The sequence below is a fragment of the Lissotriton helveticus genome, chromosome 1_1 (genome assembly GCF_964261635.1).
Source record: "Lissotriton helveticus chromosome 1_1, aLisHel1.1, whole genome shotgun sequence".
Taxonomy (NCBI): Eukaryota; Metazoa; Chordata; class Amphibia; order Caudata; family Salamandridae; genus Lissotriton; species Lissotriton helveticus.
Window position 1 is genome coordinate 1,333,478,790 of NC_136057.1, and position 23,611 is coordinate 1,333,502,400.

Sequence of the window (23,611 nt, forward strand, 5' to 3'; positions counted from 1 at the left end):
ACGCAGGCCTGACGAAAGACGTGATCTGAAAGCAGGCGTGACTCGCAGACCAACTGAGGAGTACAGAGCGAGGGGGGAGCCTCCTAGTACCAAGCACCAAACAGGGGGGGGGGGGATTTACCATGGAAAACTCTCCCGCAAGTGGAGTGTGCGCCGCATGGCCGCACTAAAACCCCGTATGCCGATCTGGGACGCCCCCTCAGCGCTGGCCAGCACGAGGCAAGCAGAGACGCAACTAAATCCTCCAGGGAGGAGGAGGGCCGACACAGGAGATCGCCGTGGCACAGGATCACCAGGACGGTACAGCACTGCATGCGGGAGGGGAGACCTAGACCCCAAGGGGAAAACCAGTGGTCGCCCCACACTGCAGGGCGAGGGGAAACGCAGGAGCGCGCAGACCCGTCCCGCAAGCCGCGCTGCACGTCCGGCAAGGGTTGGGCGAGGAGAAGGGGCACAACCAAAGTTCCCTGTGTCGCCCGGGAGAAACAGCCCTCAGGCCGAGCGGCACACCCCCAGGAGGTGAGGGAAGATCCCCGAGGGGTGAAAGAGTGTAGCCAGATGTGGTGATAACTCCCTGGACCGCCGCGTGGCGAGAGCCCCGCGAGCGCTGTGGAGCGAACGCTCGAAAAGGAACACGCATGACTAGCTGGAAAGTCTACTGCCCAAGACCCAAAGTGCTTGCAGAGAAGCGCCTTGCGCCCCGGCCCCTGCACCATAGTGGCGGCAATGAACAAAGCTGCCCCAAAATGGCCACCCGCCCACGCCCCTCCCCACTTGCCGAAGCGACCAACTGCCCCTGAAAATGGCCGCCAGGGTGTCCTACCCCTGAGGCCGAACAAAGGCGCCCCAGGGGATACCCGCAGCAGAGGGGTACGACCCCACGCCTTGAGAGAGGCTGGAAACTAGCTGCCGTGCCTGAGACTGCACGGCCACGAGGGAACAAAGGAAAGAACCACCTGGGGAAAATGGGCATGGTTTCGTTCATCCCGCATGCTAAAACCCCGAGAAAGGAGAGGGAAAGGGTGCTGGTCGCGAACCCGCTGCCTCTCTGAAGTGGAGCGAGACGCTACAAATGCTCGTGGAACACTCCAGTCCCGGGCAAAATCCCATGGGAACAACTCCGGCTAGCTATCAAACCGGACAAGGCAACATCCCAGGCCCAAAAACCCTAACCTAGAGAAGAACAGGCCAGGGACGGGAGGGGTGGGAGAGGGCGGCAGGCCCTAGACAACAATCGACCCCTGCATCCTCCCACTTCGATAAGCGCATGCTGCCCCCGGGCAGGGAAAGTATCTAAACCTAAAAGATCAAGCCCCGACCAGAAACCTGGAGCGAAGAACCCGGTAAAGGCCCAGCCCTGACGAAAACAAACTACACATAAACTTTAAAATTAAACGCATGTTGCCCCCGGGCATGGAAGGTACTTAAACATAAATAATCAAGCCCCGACTTGAAACCTGGAGCGGAGAACCCGGTAAAGTGCCCCAGCCCTGGCGAAAACCAACTACACAAATAATTAAAATAAACCTCATTACGACAATAAAACGCCCCAGCTTCAGCGGCCCGTTACTAAGCAGGCCGCCCGGCCCATCTCGACCCCCATAATGGGGGGAGCGAGCAGGAAGGGGGAAAGGACTCTCACCTCTAATCCAGCCGATCCAGGGAGGGCAACATCGAGGGCAGCAAGAGCAACAAAGAGGCTGCTCCAAGGGAGGGGGAAGCCTAAATACCCCGATCCCCCCCCTAGCGGAAGTGACGTCACAGCAGCGGCCCCAGCCGCTGAACACCAGAAGGCTGGTGCGCTTGCCATCTTGTGGCACTACGGTGTCCTCCCTCTTATGAGGGTCACCTGCGGCGACGAGTCGGGCGGCCTGCAGAGAAGCTGCAGGCCCCACCCTCTTTTCACCTCCACGAGACATGCGCCACCCCCCGCTCACTAGAGCCGCACTGCACACAATGCATCATCACTTCACCAATGCCCACCTGCTGTCCCACCTGCCACCTCCTAATAATCCCACCTTGTGACCCAGCCACTGCAGGGAACCTCACACAATGTATCCCTGCACTACACCAAAACCTGCCCTCCCCTTGTACACTAGACAATACCTCCTACCCCCACCCCCACCGCCCCACCTGCTCACCAACCACCCTCTACAGCTATGTTTCACATAAAGCATTTTTCCACCAGCCAGCCTCACAAACCCTCCTATCAGACACCAGACACCACTTTCCCCGTTTGTCTTTCGTTGTCTCTTCCCCAATCACTTTGTTTGCACTTTGACCTCTTCACCCATCTGCACCCTCCTCCCATCATTTAAAGGCGTCATCTAAAGGAGCGTTCCCCTCTGTCCTCTCATTTACTCGAGGAGAGGCTCCTACGTTATCTTCTCCTCGATTTGAGACCACGCCTCACTGTCCCATTTCAGGGGTGGTCCTCAATATCGACTTTCGTTTATTTGGACAGGGGCTTTTTTTCTCTCTTTTGGTTATTTGAGGAGTGGTCTCAGCGCAGCCCTAAATTATTTCCTGAGTGATCCCGGCTCACTTATTTTGCTCTCTTCCTAGCGTTCCCTTGCTCGTGTCCCTCTGCTCACTGCTCTCTTGCACCAAATTGAGGAGTTTTATCTTCTTTCTGGCCCTCACCCCACTCTAACTACCCCTGGCTCTTAACTGAAAGGCTTCAAAGCTGTCATTCCCTCTTGCTTGCCCCCATTTAGGTAGTTGTTCGTATTCCATTGACCCCCCCACTTCATTTCCCCCTCCCCATTAACCACCCTTTCCACCTCCCCCGCTCTCTCCTTCCCTGCTTTACCACCCCCGATTGTTTGCCCCTACCCCCTCCTCCTGCTGCCCTGCTCCACCGTCATAATGCCTCCTAAATACTGCTCCTCTCCTCTCATCTCCTCTCTCCTCTTCTCCTTCTCCCCCTCCTCCTCCTCCCCTACCCGTCCCCTTCCTTCTCAATCTTCTTAATCCTCTTCTCTTCTACCCCACTGCTACCATGCCCTCTCCACTCCCGCCCCACTTCTGCCTAGGGTGACCAACTGGAATGGGTGCAAATTCAGGACGGCGAGTGTAAAAATTCAGGACAAAAGGTCAAAATTCAGGACAAAAATTCAGGACAGGAGGTCGAAATTCAGGACAAACTTCGGGACAAAAGGTACGTTTTTCAGACACATCAGAGGAGGTCGGGCAATAGAATATAATTAAGCCCATCCATATCCAAACATATTCAATAATTTGCAAACCTATCCCTCATGTATCCTTCCATTCATCATTTCACTCATCCATCCCTCGATCTACCTTTTCACTCATCCATCCATTATCCATCCACCCTTTCACCCTATCCATCGGTACACTCATCCATCGACTCTTCCATCCAGCCATCCATCATTCATCCATACAGCCTTTTATCCTTTCACTCATCCATCCACCCAGTCACTCATCCTTCCACCCATTCACCCTTTCAGTTATCAATCCATCCTCCCTCTCTCTCCCCATGGACCCTTTCACTTAGTCAACATTGCTTCCTTCCACCCATCCATCTATTCATCCACTCATGAATCCATCCGTTGACCCTATCAGTCATCCATCCACCCACCCTTTCACTCCTTCACTCAACTATCCATCCTTTTGTCCATCTAGCCTCCCTTTCACTCACTCATCCATCCTTACATCCACCTGTTTACTCATCCGTCCATCCCTTCACCCTTTCTCCCATCAAATCATCAATCCATCCATCATTTCACTCATCCATCCACCCATTAACTCACCCATCATCCATCCGTTCACTCATCCATCCATCCTTAAACTCATCCATCCACCCTTTTAACCATTGATCTACCCTTCCACCCATACATACATTATTTTACCGTTTCTCTCATCCTTCCTTACACTCACTCATCCATCCATCCTTTCTCTCATTATCCATCCATTCACCCTTTCATTCATCCATTCACCCTTTCACTAATATATCCAGCCATCCACCCATACCTTCACTTACTCACTCGTCCACCTTTTCATATTAATTATGAGCTGTGCCTTTGTCTGCAGAGTTGCAGAAAGAAGAGGCCCATCAAGAATTTCACCCTTTCTGTAGTTCCTAAAGCAATGGGTGGGGCGGGGGAGGGCTCACTTTGCCCCTGTACATAGGCAATCTGAGTCATGAGCCATGCATGATGCACAGTGCCAGGCCATGAGGTGACTGTGACTTGGTTTGTTTCCAGGGCTTTAAGTGGGATGAAAATACCGGGGGGTCTCTCCAAAGGGGGTGTTCGATGTAATTAAAGGCATAGCTTAAAACACGTAAGCTAAAAATCTGTGCTTAGTATAGTGTGCTGCCTGACTGGTATTTACCTCTTCTGTCACTGTATCCAGCTATATATTATAACAAGTAACATCACACCTGCAACAAGCCAGAACTATTGGTTTTGTCAATGGTTGTTAGTTGCATAAAATAAAAAAAAGTAGCAATCCTGGCTTCCTTGAATATATTATAGAAAATGCATCAGTTCTAAAATGACGAGACTGTGAAAGAACTCTAGCCCCTTCTACTTAACTTCTTTCACCAGCTTCTTTTCTTGAACTGGATTCTCATGTTGCAAAATTGGTGTTTCTGCACCTTTCTTCTGTCTGACAGAAGGCCCTACCCTAGACAGGGGCTGGGGGAGACCCACCACATGCGATACCAGCCTAGACTGGACCATGTTCATTCTGCATGTGGCAATCAGCCAGCATACAGAACGACAAGGGGCGGGTGGGGCTGCTCTTATGCTCCGAGGAGGAGTGCAAGGCGGCCCCATTAGAGAGTTGAGGCTTCATGCAGGAAACAGTGCTGTTCTCTGCAATGCCCAAAATTACAGACAAAAGGTGCCCGTTAAGGGATCCTGACGGACAATGGATGTGAGGTCCAAATTGCGGACGGACCATGAAATTTATGGACAGTTGGTCACCCTACAACATACATAAACACATAAAGATGCACCCTCACATACACACACAGACCAACACGCACATATGCGACTCGGCTACGCACACGGAGTGGGCGTAGTGTTGCCGGCTACGCTGTCTACGCAAAATGCGTAGGAGGCAACACAACGCCTACTCCGTGGGCGTAGCCGAATCGGACGCCCAGGGTTAATATTATACCAATTTGGATTTGTTTTCATTTGTATATTTCTGAACCCTTCTAGGTTTTTTTCAGTTTACCTACTGGTGTGACATAGTAGAAGTATTTTCTGATAAATATCAGACGTCTTACGTTAATACCTTTGGACGCCTTCATCTATCACAAGTTTCAAAACAAAACCAGAATACCATGAGCACCTATTACATTACACAAGGTCACATTCGTTTGTAGGCACCGGAGATTAAGGGATTTGCTAGAATAACATGATATTTAAATTTGTTTGTTTTTTTCATTGTGTGTGGGTTACTTTTTTCCCTTTGTAACTGGATATGAAACAACAAATTCCTTACAGAATAGTTTGGTCTTCTCCGCCACCTCTTCGACCCTGTCAGGACACTCAATGACTCCAGCCCCATAGCACGATTTGTATACTGTACACTTCAAGTCTGTAAATGAAAACAGCCTGGAATTGCGCCTAATAAAAAAGGCCACACTTCCAGGCTGTCTTCATTTACACTTCTTTGCTATGGCATGTGCACTCCCCTGGGAATGCAGTCACTGACCCCCTAGGGGGGCGCGTCGCACAATATGAAGACCTCTGTCAAGAGGAAGCCCAGCAAATGCTGTATCTGTATGGAGGGGCCCATTATCATTCTGTGTTTGGCAATTAGGCAGTGAACAGAATGATAAAGGCCGATAGCAATCTGTGCCGAGAGGGGCTGTTGCAGGCCCTTCAGTTCACAGCAGTGCGAGCTGCCCCCCTGCAGTGAGAGTTAGAGAACTCTCAGGCTGCTTGCAGGGCGGACAGCTTGCACCAACGGCCAGAATTACGGACAAAAGGCGTCCGGGAAAGACTTCCCGACGGACAACGGACAAGAGGCCCAAATTACGGGCAGTCCATGAAATTTACGGACGGTTGGTCACCCTACTTCTGCCCTTCACTCTCCTCTTCCCTGGTAAACTCAACTGCCCTTAAGATCCCTCACCATCTGCCCCGATGTTGCTATGTCCTCAGGATAAGAGATCTACAGGGTCATTCTTGACACGCGAGGAGAAAGACGCATGGGCACCCACTACATACTGAAGGAAACTGCATGGTCTCAATTCTAAGGACCTCTTGGCAACAACATTTTTGGGATAATGATGATAGTAAGATATTGCTATGGAAGGAATATGATTAATGGGTAGAATAACTGAAGTAGTGAAGAGGTTTAGGGGAGTTTGTAGACATGAGAGGGCCTTCAAGCAACAAGCAACAAGGGTTATTTCCTTAGGACCTTCCCTGACTGTAAAAGACTTAAGAAAGCAGGGTCTTACTCTTCCCACAAGTTCCTGTCCAAAGGGATCTGAGTTATGTTACTAAACCTCTGCAAACTTCAGAGCTCCCAAAAACCTCCTGTGTTGCCAGAGGACGGTTTTATAAATTTACACATATGCATAAATATTTTTTTTCTAATAAAGGTAATTTGTATTTAGACAATCACTTTTTAAACAACACATACCACATATTACCCCCAGGTCCCTTATGTCCTCGGCCCATTCAGAACTTATGGAGATAACCATCTCCTGACAGAAAATAAAACAAGAGGAATGCTGGGATATCCCTACTGCCCCTCCCCCCGGGAGTACAAAGGTAGGATCTACCCAGCAGCCCTCCTGTTCTTTTTTTCTGTCTTCGACAGAATGGCTCATGGATGGATGCTGTTGGTGTTGGGGGCTGCACCGGCTCCTGCTGGGCTTGAGTGGCGTGCAGTCCTCTTCTGGCTCCTCCTGCCCGGCTGCCTGGCTTAACGGGCAGGGGTGTGGTTCCTGTGTGTCTCCCCCCCCGGCCTGCCGGGCTTGCTGGGGGAGGATTGACTTCTTCGCGGCCGTGGTTCCGGTTTTCCGGCCCTTTGCGGCTGGTGCGCCGCCTCCCGGTTACTTCCGGGTCGCTGTGCGCGTCTCCCCGAGCCTGGCCGGGTGGGAGACGCGCTGCGCTGGATGGTCGATCCCGGATCCGGCTGTTGGTGTGTGGGGGCCTTGCTGTTGCTGCTCAGGCCCCCGCTCCGGGTAAGTCCCGCTTTTGCGGTGTTTTTGTTCCCTCTGTCAGTGTTGTGCTGTTTGTTCCGGAGCGTTGACTTCCTGGTGCGCTTGTGTTTGCACTCCTGCCTCGAATATCTCGAGGCTGCCGCTGCTGCTGAGCCTGAACCTGGGAGCGTGGTGCTCGGTCTCCGGCTGCTGTTCCCTGGCTTCCCCCGGAGGGTGCTCGGATGCGGCATGGCTTGTTCCGGTGTGTTCCTTGTTGTGCCAGTGCAACATAGTTACGGCGGGTGCTGCCGGCTTGGGGCTGGTGTCCCATGTTCGGTCCTCGGCATTGGTTCTGCAGCCTGTGCTTTACTGTTTGCGATTGATGTTTTTCCCTCCGTCATGCGTTTTGCATTTTTGACAGGGTTGAATGTTGATGCCACTCTTCCCGACGTCAGTGTGTAGGGGCCTGTGGTTTTTTGTCAGGGGTGCGCACTGTACATATGACATGCTTTGCGCTGGCTGACTTGTGTGGCTATTCACTGTTGGGAGCGTGTTTGCTGCAGATGTTGCGTGTCAGCTGGGCCGCTGCTCTGTCCCTTCCTCTCATGGACCCGGGTCTGGGGGGGGGGGGTGTGCTACCTGCCTCTGTGGTGGGGCTGCTCTGTCCCTGACGCTCTGCCTGTCATGCCTTTCCGACTTGGACGGACGACTTAGCGGTGGGTGGTCCTGGTTCTAGTCTCGGCGGGGGCGCTCTTCCTCCGGTGTTTCTCGGCGGATCTCCTTTTCTCGCGGTTCCTTCCGACTTGGCAGGGTTCCTCGGTGTCTGGGAGTGGTTGTGTTCTGTAGGCTGCCTCTGCCGTCTTTGGTGCTGCCACCCTTGGTTCGTGCCTCCTGTCGACTCGCCACGCTTCTGAGTACAGCGCTGGGCTTTGGGTCTCGGTGTCTGGGCGCTGCGGCTGGGTGCCTTTCTCCTTGTTGTGGGCTCCTCGCTGCCGTGCTGCTGCTCGTCCGCCTCCTGGGTTGCATTGGCTGGCACTTCCTTTTGCTGTGTTGGTTGGCTGGCGCTTTGCCCTCTGTCGGTCCTCCGGTCCCCTGTGCGGCGTTTGGTTGGCCTCCGCTCGGCGGTTTTGCGCCTCTGTTTGGTGTCGGGGCTTGCTTGTGGGCTCTGTGCTGCCTTCCCTTTTGGGGGTTTCCTGCTGCTGCTGTTTCTGGGGTCCGCGCTGCCTTCGGCTGGCCCCGGTTCTCCGGTGGTGGACGTTCCGTGGGTCTGTTCCCTTGATTCTATTCTTCGGGGGTGCCCCTGCTCTTGGCGCCTCTGGGGGTGTTTGCCCTTTCTGTTTCTGGCTTGGGTTCCGGTCGCCTCTGTGGTGGCTGGTTCTTTTTGCTGCTCCTGCCTTTGCTTGCTCGTGGGTTCCCTGTGTGATTGGGGTTTCCCTGCCTGCTGGGTTGCACCGTGCCCTCTGGTGCTCTGGTGTCCGTGTCGCTTCTTTTCCTGCTTCGGCGGCCTGTTTGGGTTGCCTTCTGCTTCCGGCTCTCTGCACCGTCTGGTGGTGGGTCGTTGTTCCTGCTTCTTGGGCCGCTGCGCGGTGGATCCTTGGGCTCCCCTCGTTCAGGTTGGCCTGCCGTCCTGTTCTTCCTCGGTGGTCTTGCCTCCTCTGCGGGCTGGCTGTTGTGGCCTCTACCCTGCTTGGGGATCCTGGTTCTTCCCTTCCGGGTTCCTGGTCCTTTCCCTCCTTTGCAATGGCTGCGCCTGGTTCCTCTCGTGGGTGCCGATGGTTCTTTGGGGTGCTCTCTCCCCTCTGCCTCTGCTTGGGTGGCATATGCTGCCTTGGGTCCGGCTTTTCTGTTCCTCCCGGCCTGCGCCTGTTGTCGGGCGTGGTGCGTGGTGGGGGCCTGCTTGAGTCCTTCTGGTGCTATGGCCTTCCCTTTGCTGGGTTCTGCTGTTTCCTGGCATCCCCTCCTGTGTCTGCTGTGTGGTATGCCTGGGGCCTCCTGGCGGCTGCCGGGTCCTGTCTTGCCTCCTTTTCTCGGGGATGGTGTGTTGTTCCCACGCCCCGCTGTCTGCTCGGTAGCTTGGTCTGGCCTGGTTGGTTTCTGCCTGGCTGCCTGGAGCTGCGGGGTGCGATTGGCTTCTTCCTTTGGTTTTCTTCCCTGCCTCTTCTGGTTTTGGTGGTGGTGCGGGGTGGCCGTTGTTGTTGCCTCTCCTGGGCCTGTGGGTTTTTGTCTCCACGGATGTCTGCTGGGTCTGCCTCCCGGCCTGCCGGGCTTGCTGGGCTGCGTGGCTTCCTCCTGGCCGGTGTTCCGGCTTCTCGGCCCTTTGGGGCGGGGGCGCCGCCTCCCCGTTTCTTCCGGGTCGCTCTGCGCGTCTCCCCGTTGCTTGGCCGTGTGGGAGGAGCGCTGCGCTGGTTGCTGTGGCCTACGTTTGCTTCTGCTTGGCTTCGGCCGTGGCTTTCTGTGGTGGCCTGTTGCCTTGGGCTTCCTCCCTGTTAGCTCCTGTTCTGGGCTGGTCTGCCTTCTGTTTGTGCATCCTGCTCTGGGTTGCCTGGTTGTGCTCTTGCTGCGGTCCTGGGCTGCCTGGTTGAGTCTCTTCTGGGAGTTTCTTGGGTGGCTTGGCGCTTCTTTGCGGGTGCCCTGTCTGCCTTTGGGGTGGCTGGTCCCTGTGTCATGGGGTTCCGGTTGCTTGTGGGTGTGCTGTGTTCCGGTCTTCTTCTTGTTTCTGACCGTCACGCTGTTGCCTTCTTGTTTTCCCTTCTTGCCTCTTCTGGGGTTCGTTGGGGCGTCGGCGGGGCTGTTGGCTCTCGGGCCTGTGCTCTGTTGGGGTCTTTCCTTCTTTGTCCTTCCCTTGTTTTGGGTTGGTTCTGCGGGTTGCCTTTGGCTTCGGCTTTGGCTTCCTGTCTGTGTCCTAGGTTGCGGCTTCGCCGTACGGGGTTCGTCCCCTGTGCGTGCCCTGCCTTGGGTTTTGCCGGGCTGTGGGGTGTGGTTTGCTTGTGCTTTCCTCCCTGGCTGCGGTTGGTTCTGTGGGGTCCTCTGGGTTGGTTTTGCCTCAGTCTCTCTGGCCTCTGGGTTTCTGCCCCGGTCCTTTGCTTGGGCTGTTTGGGGTCTTTGTGCCTGGCCTGTCTCTGGTTTGGCTTGGCTGTGGTTGTTGTGTCCTTCGCGGTTCCCTTGCTGTCGTCTTGGGTCCTCCGGGTGCTTGGCCCGTCCGGTTGCTCTCCTGCTTTGGTGTTCGGGTTTGCCTTCCTCGGGCTGGGGCTTCCTGCTCCTGTTCCTCCGCTTTGGCTGGTGTTCTGTTTCGGGGTTCCTGGGGTTCCTTCGGTCCCCTTTTTTCTCTTTTCCGGGTCTCTTTGTCCTGGTTGGTTGCCCTTGTTGGTTGTTCCTGCTCGAGTTTCCTGGAGGTGCTGATTCCCTTTGCCTTGTGTCCTCGTCTTGCGGGACCTGGTGGCTTGGCTTCCTGGGGTTTGCTCTTCGTTCCCTGGTGTCTGGGGTTTCTCTCTTTCCCTGGCCTGGGGCTCAGTCTTGCCTTTCGGGTTGAGTTCTGGTGGGCTTCCGCTGTTATTCTTTGTTGGGCCTTTGGTTCCTCTGGTCCGCTTGTCTCCTGCCTGTTCTTGCCTGGGTTGTCTTCTTCTGCCCGCTTCTGGCTTGTTGGCCTGGTGGATCTTGGCCTTTCTCTTGTTTGGCCTCTCTTCTGCTGTTTGTCCTCTTGCCTGTGGTGGCTTGGGTGTCTGTGCTCCCCCTGTCGCTGGTTGGCTGTGGGGTGTTCCTGCGGTGGTCTGGTTGGCCTCTCTGGTGGCCGGTCTGGTCTTCTGGCTGTGCGCCCTTGCTCTTGTTGGGTGTGTGCTGGTCTGGTGGGGTTCCTCTTGTCGGGGGCTCTGCCTGGGGTTTCCCCGGTTCTTCCTTTTTCCTTCTGCGGTTGCTGCCTTGGTGTGGTTTCCTGGGTTGGCTTCTGTTGGGTTGGGAAGGCCGGCTTTTTCTGCTTTGGTATTTCTCCATAAGTTCTGAATGGGCCGAGGACATAAGGGACCTGGGGGTAATGCTCTATTACTTACCGGTAATCTTCATTACTCCTGGTCCCGTTGTCCTCGGCCCATTCATACGCCCCTCCCTCCCTCCCGGGTGGCCGGCCTTCCTGTCTGGGCTTGTTTGTACAGGAGGGCTGCTGGGTAGATCCTACCTTTGTACTCCCGGGGGGAGGGGCAGTAGGGATATCCCAGCATTCCTCTTGTTTTATTTTCTGTCAGGAGATGGTTATCTCCATAAGTTCTGAATGGGCCGAGGACAACGGGACCAGGAGTAATGAAGATTACCGGTAAGTAATAGAGCATTACTATACCTCCAGAGCTTTAAAAAAACGTTAATATATTGTACGTATAGAACTTTCAACTAATGTCACAAAAATGTTCCCCAAGTTCCTACTAATAACAAGTGTTTTTCCCAACTAGTTTGGGACTGGAATTTAAATAGTAATCCCCCAAAGCCCGAGAAACACATTTATAAGGTGCAGTTTACGTATGTGAGGTATATATGTATTTCCCTCACTTACTAGATGATATTCACTCTCCCCCCTACAGGTTTAATTCAATGCCAGATCTAGATAGAAATTGGACCCAATGTGCCCTTTAAACCCCCGGTGATGTGATAAGAAAGGAAGGCTCTGCCCTTTGATCCTCTTTGCACGTAATGCAGTGACATCATACAACCTTCGACCCTGCTAACGTAACAGGAAGTGGATATAGTAATTTTCCAAACAGCAAGAAGCTGTTATCGCTCAGAAGCTAGTAATAGCCTTGAAAAGGGCCGAAGGGAGCGAATGGGGCACGCGCCACTCTAGGTTACAGTGGCCTGTGATCAGTGGCAGTGCCAATGAATACCTGGCCGTCAAGTTATTGCTGTTCCTGGCGGGCGAGGGACTTTACAAATGTGCCAATAAGTCGGCCCCCATGGTAGAGACTTGGGGGATGTTTCATATGAAAGCTAAGAGTCTCGGGGGCATCACATGAGCAGAGCGCTTGAAACCGTGGTTCCTGGTGACTCCTAAATGACATCTGCGCTCAGCTTCCGGGTTGACAGGCCTGAGTGGCAGACAGGAGCACGGGGCGTCTCCCACAGGCCGGGAGATGTTTTAGCTGGCGCGAGCTACAGCAGGCCTGCCTCCACTTCATGGATTTTATGGCCCCACGCAGCAGGGCCAAAGTCCCCTTCTGATAATGCTGCTCTCTGTCTGCCCTGCGCCTCTTCTCGCTCGTGTTTCTTCCAAAGCTTGCGGATGTGAAATGGCCGGAGTTATGTTGGATATTTTAGGGGCTATTTTTCGCTCCCGTCCGCCTGCCTGCCTGTTTTTCGGATTATGACGGACCCCGGAGTTTTTAGGGCGCCAGGTCCGGGAGAGGAGACAGGAGCCCTGCAGGAAGCCATGTACCGGACGGGATTCTGTAAGTGGCAGCTGGTAGGGATGGGTCTGGAGGGAAATGGCAGCCCCATAGGCACAGGAAATGATTGCATCTGCCCGAGGCCTAAGTCTGGGCGATGGGCAGGTGATGGGGCCGGTCTGCCTTCTTCAAGGCTGGAATGGAGTGTTGCTCCCTGAGGCCAGCTGGCCTAGGGGGGAAATGAGAGGTCTTATGAGAGGTCCGAGAGAGACTTTGAGAATCAGGTGAGGCTGGGGAAGTATGGATGACTTGTGTGTCTCAGCCCTACCAGACTTTTCAAAAATCCTTATTGGTGGAACATCTGGTTTTGCTTGACACGTGAAAGGCTCTACCCGGTCTCAGGATGGATGAATGAATGAATGAACATAGCTTGCAATAAATGGAGTTACCCAAGGCATCCCCCAAAGAAATGTTATGAGTGCCTGAATGTGTACCAGCTTGAAAGCCTCCAGCATGTTGAGACATCTACAACTCTGAATACTAGGGGTCTCCTTACCCCCTTTCGAACCCCAGAGGTGCAAGGGGTATTTTTCTGGGAAGTTAAACATCTGGCCTACGAATGTTTGCTTTCAGGCGACTTTTGGGATAGAGTCACAGGTAAGGACTGTGGCCTCTGAACAACACTCAGAAATACAGGGGTGTGTGGGCAAACCCAACTCGTGGACTTGCAATTCAATCTTTGGCCTTTCTGTGGACGGCAATTAAAGCAGGAAGCAAACAGAGTTTAGTGTCCATGCTCATTCCGTCCTTGGCTTCTTTATGGAGGATTTGTTAAAAGTCGGTGAGCTGGACGTTCAGGGTCCAACTATCGCCCTAAAAACTTTCATCCAGAGGCAGGGTCAGACTGGTTTTTAAGGCAAGCAAGCAGTGAACGATGGGCTGGTCTGGCTGATCAATATGTGAGACAGTTTTAACAGGGCTTTAAGTGGGATGAAAAAACTGGGGGGTCTCTCAAGGGGGCGTGGCCAATGTAATTAAGGGCGTGGCTTAAACACGTAAGCTAAAAGTTTGTGCTTAGCATTGTGTGCCTCCCGGCAGGTATTTTGTTGTTTCTGTCATTGCATCCAGATATGATACAACAAGAAACATCATACTTGCAACAAGTCAGGACTATTGGCTTTGTCAATGGTTGTTAGTTGCCTAAGATAAAAAAGCAGCAACTGTGGCTAGTATATAATATTGATAAAGCTTCCACATAAAGCCCTGGTGACACCACGACAATGTTGCTGCCCCTTAGTTCCGAAAAGTGAAGAGGAATCCAGAGAGAAAATGACTCTCTCTAAAGGATTTCCCTTCCCCTATAACGCACGAAAAAAACGGACCTCCTGTGCCAGGGCACAAAACAGAGCCCGAAAGAGACCCGTTTCGAGGACTCCTTAAAAAAACTGCCGGTGCTCAGACCCGGAGAGACCCGGCCCACTTAAAGCCCTGAGTTTTAAGCAGTTTGTCGGCCTGTGTTATGGCCAGGCTGTCCGTTTTTACGGTTGATTTCTCTGATATTACAGCAAAGTTTGCCTGTAGCAAATACAAATGCATGCAGTCTTCCATACCTCACAACATCCCCATAGAGTGTGTCTTTACAAATACAGAACTGGTCTGATTTGAACATGTGGGCCACTTTCTTAGCTACCTGGGTCGCTAATGGGACCACTTTTATTTTGGTGCCCGGGCCTATTTTTTGTTCCAGGTCGAGCCTGTCTAGAGGTCCAGTACAGGTATAATCACAGCCAGTGTTCCTCAGGCATGCATCTCTCCTCTACAAGTGCAGAAAAACTCAGAAATCTGCTTCCAGAGCCTATGATCTCTCCCATATACACATGCAAACAAACACTTGGTTCCTCCCTCTCCACATGTGCACAAACGCTCAGTTGTCTCCCCTCTAAAAATGCAGTAAAAACTATGTAGACACAAATTCTCTACACACGTACACACATATTCAGATAACTTGCATCAACACATTTGCAAGAGAGCTCCCACTTCCCAGCTCGTTACGCGGAAACAAGTACTCATAGGGGCTTATTTACAAGCCCCTTTGCTCCGCTGGTGCCTCACTTTTAGGGGCTTATTTACAGCCCCTTGCGACACTTTTGCCTCACTTTTCCCATGTTAAAAATGATGCAAAAGTGATACAAGGGGCTTGTAAATCTGCCCCTTAATGTGGAAAAAAGTGACGTACCAACAGCGTAAATAGCTTGTAAATAAGCCCCAAAGTTTCTAATGTGTGCATGCACTGTACTCCAAAATCTCCCTTCTATTTGTGTACACACAGACACTCAGACGTCTCTGTTCAATGCATGTACTCAAAAATCTAACATTTACACATGTAAAAAAAAGCACACAGAGGTTTCCAATCTGTACATGTACATCACTGAGAAATCTCCCCTCTAAACATGTACACAAATGCTCAGTTGTCTCCGTACATCTATACACATGCGCATTCAGGGGTTTCACATTTTTACAAAATGGCATACACTTTTGCTTTTCTGCAGCACCTGGAATGAAAGAGGTGGATGTTAATGGCGAGGACTCAAGCGAGAGCTGTCCGATATGTGGGGACATGGTTTCGGGGTACCACTACGGCTTGTTGACCTGTGAAAGCTGCAAGGTAGGCCATTCATGTTTTCACTTCCTGGGTGGGCTGATTCAAGGGTCAGAGCCATTGAAGCCTGATGATGGACTGGTGCTCAAGTGCCTTGGCCTGCATGACAGACCACCTCTGTGATCACAAGTCAAACCGCATCTGTAGCTATGAGCTTACCTAATGATCTCCTGAGAAGCCATTTGGTCTCCTGAAGAGTAATTCCATCTCAGGGAGGTGAGGATGCATAAAGCAAGGTCAGAGTTCAGTCTCACACTGAGAGGCACAAGCTTGTCACCCAAGGCCTCTGAACCCACGGGTTGAAGTGCATTTTTATTTTTCAAAGAATGAAGTAAACATCTTGTTGCTTTGCCATAGAACAGATATGCTCGAGGTGGCAATGTGCATGAGACGCCCCCAATTTAACTCTAACTAACCCTCCCTTTTCCATCGATAAGATCTACTTGGCCATTATGTGCTGTCTTCATGTTTGTTTTTGCAGTTTTATATAGTGTGAACTTGGCCCAAGGGCGGTAGAGCGCTTTATGTGAGCAACAGATTATATTGCACAAAGGGGCATATTATCAAGGAACAGCGTTACAATTATTGCTGCTTTATCGACAGGAAACTGCAGCTAAAGGGCCGATAATGGGCTTGATAATACGCCCTTGAGAATTTCAATAGAAGCCCATGTTCTGGTGTTAACATGGGCTTCTATTGGTATTTTGTATGGCATATTATCAAGCCCATTATCGCAGTTTTAGCAGCAGATTCCTGCCGCTAAAGAGGTGATAATTTTAAGCCATTCCTTGATAACATGCCCCACAATGTTTTAAGCACAGCTTAGGTGATTTTCCCAGTATCACAGGATGTTAAGCCAAGACTGGGTCTCGACCTGCTTAAGGCAGCACCTCTGGCTATATCTCCTCTTCACGTGGTAGTACTTGCCCTGTGCTTAACTTGTGTGGTGGTTATAAGTGCTTGACATCGACCCTTATTTTGCAACTTGGATTTATTTTCAGGTTTTTACCCTGAGCAAAAGAGAAAAAGGGATAAAAAACAGAAAGAAGGCAGAAGAAAAATAGAAAAACCGTCACAAAGGCAGAAAGCAGGGCTGAAAAAGAACATGGAAGAGTGAGGTAGACAAGAAGTGTGTAATAGTGAAGAAATCAGACTGGAGGAGGAACTAAGACTAGGCAGCCTTGGTATTCAGCAACCTCTGCATTCAGCAACAACTGTGTCATGCTTCTAAGAAAAACTTTGAGAGCCTTCAGTTATTTGTTTACAAATTGAGCACTGTGACTTCCATGAACTATCAACGTGCCCGTATGTGGCTAATAAGCAAAATTAAAGAATATTGATTTGGGCTGCAATGTAGCATGATGAAACTTGTATTGCAGGGTTGAGACTGTTAAGTGGTCGTAACGTGTCCTTCTGGATCTTAGACAAGCGAGACATCTTGCAGCAGAGCAGACCCAAAAGATGTCTTCCCTGTAACTCATGGAACCCTGTGCCTTAGTGGTTGATACCATATTGGCACAGAAGGGCGCAGTGCCCTCTATTCTGCTGCCCAAGATTTCCAGCTGGACTAACCACATAAGGTTTAGGAGATCGTGTTAGCCTCACTGCTGGCTTCTGCAAAGAGATTCTGGAGCGACATTGCTAAAAACACTGAAAAACCTTTCTGTAAAAGCTAAAAGTACTTTAAATTACCTTGCCTGACGTATACATGTATGTATGTGGCTTTATATGGTGGGAACCTAGATAGAAAAACAACATAGGGGCACATAAATCAATCCTGTATTTTGCGATTTCGAAATAGCAAATTTTACTGATTCGCTAGAAAGCGCAAAATGCAATGCATGTAGGATTCGCATAAAAAATGTGATTCCTTAAAATTCCTTAATTGTGACTCACAAATTGTGAGTCGCAATTAAGGACTTGATTCCCATTCATTCCTGTGGGGCCTAGAGGCCCATATGAATCACTGGGAAATGCATGCGCAATCTGCGAGTACTCCATAGCTACTCGCAAATTGTGCATGCAGTTTCAAGGGTGCAAGGCTTCCAAAAGGATACCCTGTTGCACCTCTGAAATTCCAATTTTTACACATGTTGCGCACACACATGCCCCAAGGGCATGTGTGTGTAAAATATGACTTTGAAAAATGCAAATTAGTGCATTTTTCAAAGAAATCACAAATTGCCATTAACTTTAGTATGATGTTAATTTGTGATTCCTAAGGGCGAAATTGCAATATATTTTTTTAATGCATTGTATTTAAGGAATCGCAATTTGTGATTCCTTAAATGCAATCGCAATTAAAGTAATCGCAATTTGTGATTCCTTAAATGCAATCGCAATTAAAGTAATCGCGATTTGCAATTCCTTAAATGCATTCGCAATTAAAGTATTCGAAATTTTAGCATTCCTTCAGTTGCGATTTTTTCATTTGGGATGATGCATCCCAAATGCAAAAATTGCCGTCGCAAAAGGGCAGATTCTGAGAATCTGCCCCGTTGCGAGCGCAAAAAGCAATGATGCATGTGCCCCATAGTTATATAGGTCCATATTTATGGTAAAGTGATGCAGTGCAGAGCAGTAAGTCATCTTGCTGCGCTACATCACTAGGAAAGGGCAGGAATGCGCCGTATAAGGCATACGGCACATTCCTGTCCTTTCTCTCTGCGCTGGAGCACAATAGGCTGCATAGAGCCAATGCAGGCACCCTTACAGCATGGTGGAAGGGTGCTTGCATTGCATGCAGAATTATTTTTGTGCAGACTGGGGTACCTACCTACACGAAAACAATCATTAGAGGCATATTCCTCATACAAAGAGAAAGTAGCAAGGAAAAATAAAGATATTTCTCCTTGTTGCGCCTCTCCTGGGCAGGCGTGTCTATTTGGCGCAGTCCTAGGTTTGCCAGGTTTGGTCAAAAGTCATGGGAGTTGCATGGGTACACCCACGCAATGCCCATGGAAATCCTCCCTTGCGCGGAGTAATGCAACATAGCGATTTGCTCTGCATTGCATTACTTCAGACTTTTGAAGCTACGAAAAGTGGCTTTGCATGGCTTCAAAAATATGACTTAAGGTTTGTTCTCTCTTGCATCACATTGCTTGGTGTAAGAGCCATGCAAATCGGGTTATAAATATGGTCCATAGAATGAGAAGGGTTTAAACTGGAGTAGGATAATGGAGGGGAGCTAGAGAGGAGGTCGGCGGTAAGGTGAAGTTTATAATATGATGACTGACTAGATCAGAACAAGTTTGCACCAAAGGGCAGGAACCCCATTCTGGGCCCATTGTGTATCGCCTCCTTGCTGCACTGTACACATTGAATTGCTACTGCCTTCCCTGAGCCCTAAGAAAATAATCACCCCTCCTGACTCAACAGGTGCCCCTGATCTCATGCCATCCTAAAGTTGATCACCTAAACTTCTAGTGCGATGGCAGTTTAGCTGGATGCGTCAATACACCACATCCAACCTCTTCAAAAACATTTCACGCTATGTAAGATGTTCCCCAACTATCCCCCCCTTCAGAAAGGTACTTAAAGCCTCCTTTCTCAGAACCCTCTCTTCGGTGTAACTCTCGTCTGGCAAACGACCGGTACCCAGAAAAGACATGGGCCTAATTCACAAAGGTAAACGTACATTTTTATGTAAGTTTACGCTTTTTTTGGTATTCACAAACTACGAGATAGTAGTAAGTTTACGCCTGCGGGGACTCCACAGTCGGGACGAAGAACTCCGCACATAAAAAGATAGGATTGATCTAACTTTTTATGTGCGGAGTTCTCCGCCCTGACTGCAGAATCCCCACAGTCGTAAACTTATTATTAACTCATATTTTGTGAATACCCCAAAAAAACATAAACTTACACAAAAGTTTAAGCTTACCTTTGCGAATCAGGCTCATGGTCGGACACTCAGCTGCAAGTTTGAGTATCCACACCACGGAGACAAATAGTTTGATCATAGTAAATGTCAGAAATTGTACGGAGACTCACCAGATGGATGGGCCTTAGAGGCACAGTGAGGCATTGGATGAGGTACAGGGCTTTCATGATGCTGAAACTAGGGAGTCAAATAAAAGCAGGGGCCCACCTGGGTCCTCACTAGCTCAGCCATGGATTAGAGCAGCGCATTTAAAAATATTGGCATTTACATTGTCATCTTTTGTGGGTGCCTTGCATCTTAAAGACCCTGCTTACCAAGAGCTTGGAAGAAGTCTATGTTGGTTCCATCTTCTTCTTGAATAAAGCTAGAAGTGGGGATGTCTTCTGGCAGCCATATTGTTATAGCATTTAAAAGTCATCTGCCACCATCGCATACTGACCATTCCTCCTTGCCATTCTAGGGGTTTTTCAAGCGCACAGTGCAGAACAACAAGCAGTATGCCTGCCTGGAGAACCAGACCTGCTCCATTGACAAGATGCAGCGGAAGCGGTGCCCTGCGTGCCGCTTCCAAAAGTGCCTGAGCGTGGGCATGAAGCTCGAAGGTAGGTTATCAACTACTCTGTTAAATATGAGCATTCCTATCCTTCCCAGGAGTGGAGATGTTTGACAGAGATAGCATGTTGCCTGGTCATGCATGTCCCACTTTAGACAGTTTAGCCCACCTATACCGCTTGTGCTAGGCATGCACAACCCCAAAATGGAAGGCATGTGAGCACCGGGAACCAGGGTCATGTATATAGTTAACATGGGTCATGCCAAATTCCATGCCGACATGATGCTGGCTTAGGCGATGCCATGCTCTGAGTAGGGCGGAGATAAAAGACTTCCTACAGTCCCAACCTGTTTGATGAGGTTTGGACAGGGGAGATCAGAGGTCACGTACTCCGTTAACCTGTGTTGCACGAGTGCACATGATTGATACAGTGTGAACAGTTGAAATTGAGATATCCCTAATGAGTGGGTATTTGTTAGAAGATTTTAGGCACACTCATGGCGTCTCTCTTTGCATTACACAAAGGCGTTCTGGCTGTGGTGGATATAGTTGAGTGCATAGGTAAACAGGCTTATTTGTGACTAGTGAGTATTGCTGAGAATCTGGTCACTCTGGATAGCCAGTAGGGTGGGAGATGTACCTATGGGATGTTGGGCTATTGTCTGACCAGTAGCCCTTGGAGGTACTAGGACACAGATGTCCAGCATAGGTCCAGGATGGCCCAATATCACCAACATTTTTGTAATTACCATTGGGTCTGTAACTATCTCTTAATTACCTTCTGTGTATTACATATGCATCTTATGTGGCTATCCTAAAAATAAGGCGTAGATCCGACATTACAGGACTACATTGTTCTAAGTCAAGGAAAGTGGGCTACACAATGCTACAATCACTACGTCAAACACTGCCCAACAGAGATTAGCATGTGCCAAGACTGGGCCTGCAAAAATATCATTCTTTCTAGTATTGCAAAACATTTTGCCTGAACCTGCCTGTAGCTATCAGTGCCCCCTTTTTGTCTCTGCACCAGTCCATCTCTAATCAAATGTAGGCACATAAAGTAAAACACCAGGTGCATGTGTTCATTGGGAGGCAAGATTTGAGTCTTATCCTGGAGCTCTTTTAAGGGAACCATTAGCCCCAAGCTCAAGTACATAGCATGGAAGCCTACATTTCTGACACAAATGCAGCTAATGTACACAGCAATGCCATTTTCTTGCTGGTCAATCACTGTTATACACTTCTTGACATTTTGCAAACAATCAATTGAAAAGTGTGGGATTCTGCCCGCCCTGCTTTTGCAATTTTTCAATCGAACACATTGATGCAATTCCAAGCCCATTTCTTGCTGACGTCTAATCGACCTCAGGATCCTCAGCTGACACTGACCAGGTACTAGTACAAGTGCAGACTGAATGATCTTTAAACCAATAGGCTTGGATTTAATAGTAAATTGATCTAGAAATGATAAATTGATCCTGAAAGAGAAACGTGGTCAGGCAGTTGGGAATAGCTTAAATGATTCAGGTTGTATCAATTCTTATTTTTTTTAAAGTAGAAACAAATGTAAGAAGGAATTTAGCTAAGATCAAGCCCAACGGGCTTTATTTGACACTATTTATGGATGCCTATAGACTTAGGATGAAATATTTCAAACTCTGTAGGAGTTTTGGTATGAAATTAAGGAACACACTCACGGGTTTAGCAAATGTCCCAGAATGTCCTCTTTTTAAAAAGCAGTGTTGGTAATGATTCATTTTCCCCAATAGACTATAAAATTAATCCATGTCTGATCATACTAGGTTCTAATAAAATAACACTAGGAACATTAAGTGCATGTTTTTTTAGCAGGTTAGCATATGCCAAAAGGGACAGTGTTGGAATGTGAATAAGAAAATTGCAGAAGTACTATTCTAATATTTTATGTATTTATCCTACTCGTAAAGGGCTCGTGCAGGCGACCTACTAATATACAGAAATTTCATGAGATAGGGAGCAAAAGTATTGATCTACATGGCTCATAAAGTTAATTATTGTGTGCGCAGATTTTCCAATATTGGCCTCCACCCATGTCTTTACTTCCTACCATCTTTTCTACCATACTAGTAATTTTCTATATCTTCATTGTTTTAATATTTATGCCCTTCAGTTTATGATATTTTGTTATAGAACCTATTTTGCAAGCCAGTGCATCAAAGGTATTTTCATATGTTGTAACGGTACCAGTCTATGTTTGATGGCACACTTTTACTTGTATGTATAAATTCCCAAATTAGAAATAATTTGGTATGAAGCTGAGCTGAACGTAACAAAATCTTAACTCTGGAACTTGTTTCGGTGAAAAAACAGAGACCAAACTAGTGACAGAGTGGTACATTTTCAGAAAGCAAGTTCTCTCCCGGAATAAAATGGTGCTGCCGAGGAGGGCAATCTTATGTCTTGTGAGACTTCCTCTGCTGTAGCCCTCTGGTCTTTTTCAAAGGCATGTTAAAAAATCTCTCAAATTCACCATGGGCTAGTCTGCCCTTGAGGACAGGTCAAGATTCTCTGGTAAGAAGTTCTTGAGTAAGCAGAATTGGCTCGAGTTGATGTCTGTATTAAGAGCAAGACACCTGAGGGCATTTGCAGGCTGTACAGAAGCTGGTGTCACATGACTAACAGTTTGTTTTTTCCTGATTTCCTTCCTCACCTTCACTCCGCAAGCTGTTAGGGCGAACCGCATGAGGGGAGGCCGGAACAAGTTTGGACCCCTGTATAGGAAGGATCGGGAGCAGAAGAAGCTGAAGCAAGTCTGTGAGCGAACTAGCTGTCTGGTGAAGCAGGAAACAAATGTGCAGCTGGCCCTCAGTGAGCGAATACTCCCCACATGTTATGACCACCCGTCCCTCTCAATGGAGCATCTTGAGACTTCTTCCTTTGAAGAGTGTAAAAGAGGCAGTCTTGGTAGCATGCCAACTAACATGTCCCTCATGGCACATGCCTCCTCTACCACCTACCAAGTTCACAGCCCTTGCCCTTTCTATGTGGTCAAGACTGAATTTGCAGATGCTGGGAATTTTGGCCCAATGGACTGCTTAGCACTGAGCCCCTGTACATTGGTTTCACCATGTGGAATTCCCCCACTGATCCTGGAGCTACTACGGTGTGAGATGGAGGAGCACCATCTTCAGAGCCGTGTACTAAGCCATCTCCAACAAGAGCAGGCCAGCCGGGGATGGCACGACTGCCTCAACACTTTTGGTATCATGTGCAAGATGGTAGACCAAACCCTTTTCTGCCTGGTAGAGTGGGCACGAGGATGTATCTTCTTTAAAGAATTCCAGGTAAGAGGGCAGCAGAGTGGTAAAGAGGAGGTCTAAGTAAAAGTCAGGTTTCAAGAAAGACAGATCTGGGAGAGTAGTGGCCATCATAGCTGCTACCTGAGTGACCTGTGGGACTTTCAGGGATGGTACAGATGGTGGATTTGATGGGTGGCTGGAACATATCTGTGGGAAGTAGGATTGGTTGTGTAAGCATGGTTTCTAGGAAGAAGGGACAAGTACACATATCCAGCTTGGTATTTGCATGGGTCTTTCTCTTTGGGGCATGGGGATGTGAGGCAGTGATCACCCACACAGAGAGGAGTTACTCTCTGGGCTGAACTGGAAATGAAAATCAGCCCTTATAAAAAATTTCAAGACAGGCTCACACTGCAGGAGGCCATGCCTAGAATGGGCCGTGGGTGGTGGTTGGGTCAAGGCAGCCCATCCTGCTCTCAATAATCCCCCTAGCCAGCCGCCTATAAAGGTTCCAAAATGGCGCCTACTGTTCTAGTCACCCATCATTGTGAAAGTGTGAAAAGCCTATGGATAAAGCATCACTGCCAGCCAAAATAGGATAAACGTTTGAAAGGCAGGTAGCTAGAATGTTAAGCAGTAAACATATGGAAAAATATTTGGGAAAGGGAGTAGGGTAAGCGAGTCAATGAGTAGAGTGGAAAGAGAAACATGGAAAAGTCAGGAGAAGGGGTGAGAAG

The 23,611-nt window shown here is 49.4% G+C and overlaps 1 protein-coding gene across 1 annotated transcript in view; it reads left to right on the forward strand.

The window, feature by feature from the left end:
* The first annotated feature begins 11,906 nt into the window (after nucleotides 1–11,906).
* Nucleotides 11,907–23,611, forward strand: part of LOC144823711 (nuclear receptor subfamily 5 group A member 2-like) — a 50,859-nt gene continuing 39,154 nt past the window's right edge. Inside the window, exons 1-4 of the mRNA XM_078682463.1 lie at nucleotides 11,907–12,561; nucleotides 15,048–15,163; nucleotides 19,501–19,642; nucleotides 22,300–22,919. Of these exons, the coding sequence (XP_078538589.1) occupies nucleotides 12,477–12,561; nucleotides 15,048–15,163; nucleotides 19,501–19,642; nucleotides 22,300–22,919 (963 nt within the window). The 5' untranslated portion in view covers nucleotides 11,907–12,476. The remainder of the gene's footprint in view (nucleotides 12,562–15,047; nucleotides 15,164–19,500; nucleotides 19,643–22,299; nucleotides 22,920–23,611) is intronic.